At 43.9% G+C, this 9,656-nt stretch overlaps 1 protein-coding gene across 6 annotated transcripts in view; it reads right to left on the bottom strand.

The window, feature by feature from the left end:
* LOC311129531 (integrin beta-5-like) overlaps positions 1–9,656 on the bottom strand; it is an 85,185-nt gene that overhangs the window by 3,368 nt on the left and 72,161 nt on the right. For 3 of the 6 annotated variants that reach the window (XM_084161825.1, XM_084161827.1, XM_084161826.1), the window contains 2 exons: positions 4,355–4,455; positions 226–345 (listed from right to left, as the gene is read on the bottom strand). In XM_084161825.1, the coding sequence (XP_084017951.1) occupies positions 226–345; positions 4,355–4,455 (221 nt within the window). The remainder of the gene's footprint in view (positions 1–225; positions 346–4,354; positions 4,456–9,656) is intronic. The other 3 variants (XM_084161828.1, XM_084161823.1, XM_084161824.1) reach the window with 1 other exon arrangement.

The following is a 9,656-nucleotide window of genomic DNA, read 5'->3' as shown; positions in this document are numbered from 1 at the left end:
TCCAATAGAATGCATGTCCACAAGAGGGCCAGCCCAGACTGACACTTGCCAGATAATAATAATAAACAGATAGGGTCTATTTTCGTACATCAGCAACATATGGCCTTCTCTGTTTGTGTTTTCTTCCTCCATTTCTGTGAAAACTAATGTATGAGGAGAAGCAGCTGGCTGATGGGTTATGTCCATGTTTTCTGTAGCAGAGGATAGTCTTTGACCAGTACTGACCTGGCTCTTTGAGCGCTGTGAGGACTGACATGCCGTTGGCGTGTTCAGAGTATGTGAACTTCATCACACACTCGTTCTCCGTCTTGTACAGGCAGAGGACAGCGTTGGGGTCGTCTGTTTCTGTGAGAGGGAAGAAAAGAGAGAGAGAGAGGCGCTGCTGAGACACATGCAATAAAACAGCTGGCTAAACATACTGCTTCAGGGAGAGAGGGAGGAGAGAAAGAGAGAGGGAGGAGAGAAAGAGAGAGGGAGGAGAGAAAGGGAGAGGGAGGAGAGGAAGAGAGAGGGAAGAGAGAAAGAGAGAGGGAGGAGAGGAAGAGAGAGGGAGGAGAGAAAGAGAGAGGGAGGAGAGAAAGAGGAGAGGAAGAGAGAGGGAGGAGAGGAAGAGAGAGGGAGGAGAGAAAGGGAGAGGGAGGAGAGGAAGAGAGAGGGAAGAGAGAAAGAGAGAGGGAGGAGAGAAAGAGAGAGGGAGGAGAGAAAGAGAGAGGGAGGAGAGAAAGGGAGAGGGAGGAGAGGAAGAGTGAGGGAAGAGAGAAAGAGGAGAGGAAGAGAGAGGGAGGAGAGGAAGAGAGAGGGAGGAGAGGAGAGGAAGAGAGAGGGAGGAGAGGAAGAGAGAGGGAGGAGAGGAGAGGAAGAGAGAGGGAGGAGAGGAAGAGAGAGGGAGGAGAGGAAGAGAGAGGGAGGAGAGGAAGAGAGAGGGAGGAGAGGAAGAGAGAGGGAGGAGAGGAAGAGAGAGGGAGGTAGGAGAGGAAGAGAAGAAAGAAAACAAGAGAGAGATCCAACAACAACACTGTGCAAAAACGGATCAACATGTATTGTTTTATTTGGGAAATCACTCTTGGATGAGTGAGTGATTGCACTCCACAGTAAGGACAGAGATTTGCTTTGCTTTCTTGTCCTTGTTTTTGCGAACTTTTTCAAATATTCTGACTGCCTTGTCAGACTACCTCCAGTCCCATCCCCTCCAGCCTTTCACACTCGCTTTCTGCCATAGCCCCCTCCAGCCTTTCACACTCGCTTTCTGCCATAGCCCCCTCCAGCCTTTCCTTCTCCTCTTTGCTTTCGGTGCGAGATAAGTTTCCGGAATGTACATGAGGAGTCCATTAGGGGAAGTCAGATGGTTGGAATAACAGAGAGAGAATGCAGTGAAACAGAGCAGCCCTGGGACAGGGAGGGCAGAGCTGGGCCAGGCGACACAGAAGGAAGGGCCTTAAAATAGTTTAACAAGCCATTCATATCATGAGCCAGATTTTCTACGTCTCCGCCAGGTATGCCATCATGATAATTCCCCGACAACTAACATTAACTTATTTATACATTCCTAGGCACAAGTTAAATATATCCCGCAATGCTGAGGTGGAGCGAAAAGCTTTTTTACGGACAAAAGCCCAGGGACTCTGTTTCACTTACGGGTCATGCTTTTAAAAGACATCACGCGATAACAGTTTAGCTTTATGGGTGCAGGTAGAGTTACATGTTTGTTTTGAGGGCGCGGTAGGGAGGAGGTGGGTAGGAGGGCATCTAAAGCCTGTCGCATGCTCCCCAGTCAAAACAGTTTGTGCATTCGGAAAATATTCAGACTTCTTGACTTTTTCCACATTTTATTATATTCTAAAATGGATTAAAATGTTGTTGTTTTTCTCCCCTCATCAATCTACACACAACACCCCATAATGACAAAGCAAAAACAGGTTTTTATAAATTTGAGAATGTATTTTCTTTTTAAACCGGAAATAAAACATTTACATAAGTATTCAGACCCTTAACTCAGTACTTTGTTGAAGCACCTTAGGCAGCGATTACAGCCTTGAGTCTTCTTGGGTATGACGCTACAAGCTTGGCACATCTGTATTTGGGGAGTTTCTCCCATTCTTCTCTGCAGATCCTCTCAAGCTCTGTCAGGTTGGATGGGGAGCGTTGCTATTTTCAGGTCTCTCCAGAGATGTTTGATTGGGTTCAAGTCTGGCCTCTGACTGGACCACTCAAGGACAATCAGAGACTTGTCCCGAAGCCACTCCTGCGTTGTCTCTTGGCTGTGTGTTTAGGGTTGTTGTCCTGTTGGAAGGTGAACCTTCGCTCCAGTCTGAGGTCCTGAGCGCTCTGAAGCAGGTTTTCAACAAGGATCTCTCTTTACTTTGCTCCGTTCATCTTTCCTTTGATCCTGACTAGTATCCCAGTCCCTGCCGCTGAAAAACATCTCCACAGCATGATGCTGCCACCACCATGCTTCACTGTAGGGATGATGCCAGGTTTCCTCCAGATGTGACGCTTGGCATTCAGGCCAAAGAGTTCAATCTTGGTTTCATCAGACCAGAGAATCTTGTTTCTCATGGTCTGAGAGTCTTTAGGTGCCTTTTGGAAAACTCCAAGTGGGCTGTCATGTGCCTTTTACTGAAGAGTGGCTTCCGTCTGGCCACTCTACCATAGGCTTGATTGGTGAGAGCTGCTGAGATGGTTGTCCTTCTGGAAGATTCTCCCATCTCCACAGAGGAACTCTGGAGCTCTGTCAGAGTGACCATCGGGTTCTTGGTCACCTCCCTGACCAAGGCCCTTCTCCCCCGATTGCTCAGTTTGGCCAGGCGTCCAGCTCTAGGAAGAGTCTTAGTGGTGCCAAACTTCTTCCATTTAAGAATGATGGAGGCCACTGTGTTCTTGGGGACCTTCAATGCTGCAGAAATGTTTTGGTACCCTTCCCCAGATCTGTGCCTTGACACAATCCTGTCTCAGAGCACTACGGACAATTCCTTCGACCTCATGGCTTGGTTATTGCTCTGACATGCACTGTCAACTGTGGGACCTTATACAGACAAGTGTGTGCCTTTCCAAATCATGTCCAATCAATTGAATTTACCACATGTGGACTCCAATCAAGTTGTAGAAACATCTCAAGGATGAGCAATGGAAACAGGATGCACCTGAGCTCAATTTTGAGTCTCATAGAAAAGGGTCTGAATACTTATGTAAATAAGGTATTATTTTTGTATGTAAATTTGCAAAGAAATCTAAAAACCTGTTTTCGCTTTGTCATTATGGGGTATTGTGTGTAGATTGATGAGGAATTAAAAAATATATATATTTTAGAATAAGGCTGTAAAGTAACCAAAGGTGGAAAAAGTCTGAATATTTTCCAAATGCACTGTATATTATGACAATGTTTTGGGACGTTTTTGTTCGTTTTGGTGTTCAGCAGGGTTTTTTAGGCTTTTTGCGTACACAAAACATTTTCTTGAAGCAAGTCGAAATTCGGTAGCCGAAGTCTACGCCCCTTTGTTGGTGATTGGTCAAAAGTAGGGGTGGGAACTATGGACGGGATACTTCAATTAAGTGTTTTCACTTGAGAAGTAGTGCACCAAACATCTTAGGTAGAATTGCTCGACTAAGACCTCTGCAAAAACGTCAAAATGAATTACAGATTTCTTGATTTATCTTAGATGAATTCTGACTATTTTGAGGAAGTGTTACTGGATATGTTGTTGCTACGGTGGCTCAAGAGGGACTAGTTTTTCAAGCAAATGTCATTAGGGAGTATGCGATCACAGACGTTCGCTTCACCTTGCCGAGTTCTGCTAGAAGCAAACCAAACCTGTTGTTGTTATAAGCTGCTATCGGGAGGACAGAACAGAAGATATCCATATGCTCTGCCACGACAGACCCAGACTGACACTCGCCAGGTAATAACATAAACAGACGCCCACTCTGGACTGGAGAGGGTATATTTATTTTCATAATTAAATACAGATACGTGATGTGGGGGCTGTATTAGCACAGAGATGGACAGACACTGTGTGTGTGTATGTGTGTGTGTATGTGTGTGTGTGTTCATGTGTGTCATGGGGAATGTGCTTTACTTTGGTCTGAAGCTTCCCTGTCAGAGCAGCTGGGTCATGTCACATTATCTAAAACAGCTGTAACAGTTGTATGTATGGCGTGTTTTGGCAAGGCTGTGAGTGTGGGAGACAGCTAATAAACAAAGGACAAGGGAAGTGGTACAGTATGTAACGCATCCTGAAACTGTTGCAGATGCTAACCACAGATGTGGATACTCCTCTCTATGTGTGTTTTTGCGTGTGTGTCTGCAGGCCAGCTGATGTTAAAGAAGGGATCCACAGTCAGTGTGTTGTTTACTCACTAAGCGTTTCCAAGGTGATGATCTCATCCTTGCAAAGCCGCTGGCAGGTCTGGTTGTCGGACAGTCTTCCAGAGCTGAAAAGCCGGCATTCAATGCATTCCCTGGAGTGGAGAGAGAGATATGGAGGGAGGGAGGGAGGTAGAAAGGAAGGAAGGAAGGGAGGGATAGATGGATAGAGAGATAAAGAGAGAGAGAGAGACAGAGAGAGAGAGAGAGAGAGAGAGAGAGAGAGAGAGAGAGAGAGAGAGAGAGAGAGAGAGAGAGAGAGAGAGAGAAAAACAGAGACACACAGAGAGAGAGAGAGAGAGAGAGAGAGAGAGAGAGAGAGAGACTGAGTGTGGCATAATGACATGCATCATACGCATGTTGTGTTCACAGGAGCACAGAGGTGAACAGACTGTGTGTGTGACCAGGCTTTGAGGTTAAGGTCAGGTTAGGGTCAAGGGTCACACTTTAAAAGGTCACCTTTTACCTCTCTGAAATAAGAGCCATGTGTGACGATAGGAGCATGTTGTGAGGGTACCCCAGTCCTGACTCCTGACTGATAGCAACAAATTCAAATCAAAGTTTATTGGTTGCGTACACAGATTTGTAGATGGCATCGCAGGTTCAGCGAAATGCTTGTGGTTCTAGCTCCTACAGTGCAGTAATAACTAGCAAAAAAATACTAAACAATACACACATAATCAACCCCAAAAATAAAGACAATAAGAAATATCAGAAGGAGCAATGTCAGAGTCCGATATATAAATATACACTCAGAGGCCAGTTTATTAGGTACACCACCCCATTCACGTAAATGGTTCGCACCTACAGACATTAAGTCACGTTACCGTGGCTTGCTATATAAAGCAGGCAGACAGGCATCCAGTTACTGTTCGATTGAACGTTAGAATGGACAAAACAAGTGACCTAAGCGACTTTGAGCGTGTTATGTTCGTCGGTGCCAGGCGAGCCTGTTCCAGTATCTCAGAAATGTCCGGCCTTCTGGGCTTTTCACGCATGACAGCGTCTAGGGTTAACCCAGAATGGTGCGACAAACAAAAAAACATTCAATCAGCTGCTGTCCTGTGGGCGAAAAAGCTTGTTGATAAGAGGACAACGGAGAATGGCAAGAATCGTGCAAGCTAACAGGTGGGCAACAAACGGGCAAATAACGGCGCAGTACAACAGTGGTGTGCAGAACGGCATCTCGGAACGCACAACTCGTTGGTCCTATTGCCGAATCCTGGTTCCTGTTGCGTTATACTGATGTAAGAGTCAGGATTTTGCGTAAGCTGTATGAGTAAATGGCCCCATTCTGCCTGCTGTCAACGGTACAGGCTGGTGGCGTAATGGTGTGGGGAATGTTTTCCTGGCACACGTTAGGTCCCTTGATACCAATTGAGCAACGTATCCATGCCCCAAAGAACATATACATATACATATTCACACATATATATAATAATAATAATAATAATAAAAATAATAATAATATGCCATTTAGCAGACGCTTTTATCCATACATTTTTACGTATGGGTGGTCCCAGGGATCGAACCCACTACCCTGGCGTTACAAGCGCAATGCTCTACCAATTGAGCTACAGAGGACCATATATATATTTATATACACACATATATATACACACACACATATAAACATATATACATATATATACAGTCGTGGTCAAAAGTTTTGAGAATTACACAAGTATTGGTCTTCACAAAGTTCGCTGCTTCAGTGTTATGATATATTTTTGTCAGATGTTAATATGGTATACTCAAGTATAATTACAAGCATTCCATAAGTGTCAAGGGCTTTTATTGACAATTACATTAAGTTTATGCAAAGAGTCAATATTTGCAGTGTTGACCCTTCTTTTTCAAGACCTTTGCAATCCGCCCTGGCATTCTGTCAATTAACTTCTGGGCCACATCCTGACTGATGGCAGCCCATTCTTGCATAATCAATGCTTGGAGTTTGTCCGAATTTGTGTGGTTTTGTTTGTCCACCCGCCTCTTGAGAATCGACCACAAGTTCTCAATGGGATTAAGGTCTGGGGAGGTTCCTGGCCATGAACCCAAAATGTCGATGTTTTGTTCCCCGAGCCACTTAGTTATCACTTTTGCCTTATGGCAAGGTGCTCCATCATGCTGGAAAAGGCATTGGTTGTCACCAAACTGTTCTTGGATGGTTGGGAGAAGTTGCTCTCAGAGGATGTGTTGGTACAATTCTTTATTCATGGCTGTGTTCTTAGGCAAAAATGTGAGTGAGCCCACTCCCTTGGCTGAGAAGCAACCCCACACATGAATGGTCTCAGGATGCTTTACTGTTGGCATGACACAGGACTGATGGTAGCGCTCACCTTGTATTCTCTGGACAAGGTGTTTTCCGGATGCCCCAAACAATCAGAAAGGGGATTCATCAGAGAAAATGACTTTACCCCAGTCCTCAGCAGTCCAATTCCTGTACCTTTTGCAGAATATCAGTCTGTCCCTGGTGTTTTTCCTGGAGAGAAGTGGCTTCTTTGCTGCCCTTCTTGACACCAGGCCATCCTCCAAAAGTCTTCACCTCACTGTGCGTGCAGATGCACTCACACCTGCCTTCTGCCATTCCTGAGCAAGCTCCCCGATCCCGCAGCTGAATCAACTTTAGGAGACGGTCCTGACGCTTGCTGGACTTTATTGGGCGCCCTGAAGCCTTCTTCACAACAATTGAACCTCTCTCCTTGAAGTTCTTGATGATCCGATAAATGGTTGATTTAGGTGCAATCTTACTAGCAGCAATATCATTGACTGTGAAGTCCTTTTTGTGCAAAGCAATAATGACGGCACGTGTTTCCTTGCAGGTAACCATGGTTAACAGAGGAAGAACAATGATTTCAAGTACCATCCTCCTTTTAAAGCTTCCAGTCTGTTATTCTAACTCAATCAGCATGACAGAGTGATCTCCAGCCTTGTCCTCGTCAACACTCTCACCTGTGTTAACGAGAGAATCACTGACATGATGGCAGCTGGTCCTTTTGTGGCAGGGCTGAAATGCAGTGGAAATGTTTTGGGGGGATTAAGTTAATGTTCATGGCAAAGACGGACTTTGCAATGAATTGCAATTCATCTGATCACTCTTCATGACATTCTGGAGTATATGCAAATTGCCATCATCAAAACTGAGGCAGAAGACTTTGTGAAAATTAGTATTTGTGTCATTCTCAAAACTTTTGACCACGACTGTACATATATATATATACATACATACATACACACACACACACACACACACACACACACACACACACACACATATATATATATATATATATATATACACACACACATACACATATACACAAACATATATATAGACATATTTATACATATATATACACACACACATATATATACAGTTGAAGTCGGAAGTTTACATACACTTAGGTTGGAGTCATTAAAACTCGTTTTTCAACCACTCCACAAATTTATTTTTAATAAACTATAGTTTTGGCAAGTCGGTTAGGACATCTACTTTGTGCATGACACAAGTAATTTTTCCAACAATTGTTTACAGACAGATTATTTCACTTATAATTCACTGTATCACAATTCCAGTGGGTCAGAAGTTTACATACACTAAGTTGACTGTGCCTTTAAACAGCTTGGAAAATTCCAGAAAATGATGTCATGGCTTTACAAGCTTCTGATAGGCTAATTGACATCATTTGAGTCAATTGGAGGTGTACCTGTGGATGTATTTCAAGGCCTACCTTCAAAAATTTCTAAATGCCACGTTTGTCTGTACAAACAATAGTACGCAAATATAAACACCATGGGACCACGCAGCCGTCATACCGCTCAGGAAGGAGACGCGTTCTGTCTCCTAGAGATGAACGTACTTTGGTGTGAAAAGTGCAAATCAATCCCAGAACAACAGCAATTGACCTTGTGAAGATGCTGGAGGAAACAGATACAAAAGTATCTATATCCACAGTAAAACGAGTCCTATATCGACATAACCTGAAAGGCCACTCAGCAAGGAAGAAGCCATTGCTCCAAAACCGCAAATAAAAATGCCAGACTACGGTTTGCAACTGCACATGGGGACGAAGATCGTACTTTTTGGAGAAATGTCCTCTGGTTTGATTAAACAAAAATAGAACTGTTTGGCCATAATGACCATCGTTATGTATGGAGGAAAAAGGGGAACGCTTGCAAGCTGAAGAACACCATCCTAACCGTGAAGCACGGGGGTCTCAGCATCATGCTGTGGGGGTGCTTTGCTGGAGGAGGGACTGGTGCACTTCACAAAATAGATGGCATCATGAGGAAGGAAAATTATGTGGATATATTGAACATCTCAAGACATCAGTCAGGAAGTTAAAGCTTGGTCGCAATGGGTCTTCCAAATGGACAATGACCCCAAGCATACTTCCAAAGTTGTGGCAAAATGGCTTAAGGACAACAAAGTCAAGGGCGGCAGGTAGCTTAGTGGTTAAGAGCGTTGTGCCAGTAACCGAAAGGTCGCTGGTTCTAATCCCCGAGCCGACTAGATGAAAAATATGTCGATGTGCCCTTGAGCAAGGCACTTAACCCTAATTGCTCCTGTAAGTCGCTCTGGATAAGAACGTCTGCTAAATGACTAAAATGTAAAATGTATTGGAGTGACCATCACAAAGCCCTGACCTCAATCCTATAGAAAATGTGTGGGCAGAACTGAAAAAGCGTGTGCGAGCAAGGAGGCCTACAAACCTGAATCAGTTACACCAGCTCTGTCAGGATGAATGGGCCAAAATTCACCCAACTTATTGTGGGAAGCTTGTGGAAGGCTACCCGAAATGTTTGACCCAAGTTAAACAATTTAAAGGCAATGCTACCAAATACTAACTGTGTGTATGTAAACTTCTGACCCACTGGGAATGTGATGAAAGAAATAAAAGCTGAAATAAATCAATCTCTCTACTATTATTCTGACATTTCACGTTCTTAAAATAAAGTGGTGATCCTAACTGACCTAAGACAGGGAATTGTTACTAGGATTAAACGTCAGGAATTGTGAAAAACTGAGTTTAAATGCATTTGGCTAAGGTGTACTTTCCTTCTTAATGCGTTTGAGCCAATCAGTTGTGTTGTGACAAGGTAGGGGGGTATACAGAAGATAGCCCTATTTGGTAAAAAAACATGTCCATATTACGGCAAGAACAGCTCAAATAAGCAAAGACAAACGACAGTCCATCATTACTTTAGGACATGAAGGTCAGTCAATAAGGAACATTTCAAGAACTTTGAAAGTTTCTTGAAGTGCAGTCGCAAAAACCATCAAGTGCAAATGATG

Source organism: Coregonus lavaretus (genome assembly GCF_964263955.1).
Source record: "Coregonus lavaretus genome assembly, chromosome: 5".
Taxonomy (NCBI): Eukaryota; Metazoa; Chordata; class Actinopteri; order Salmoniformes; family Salmonidae; genus Coregonus; species Coregonus lavaretus.
Note: the sequence above shows the minus strand (reverse complement) of the source record. Positions and strands in the feature narration are given on the sequence as shown.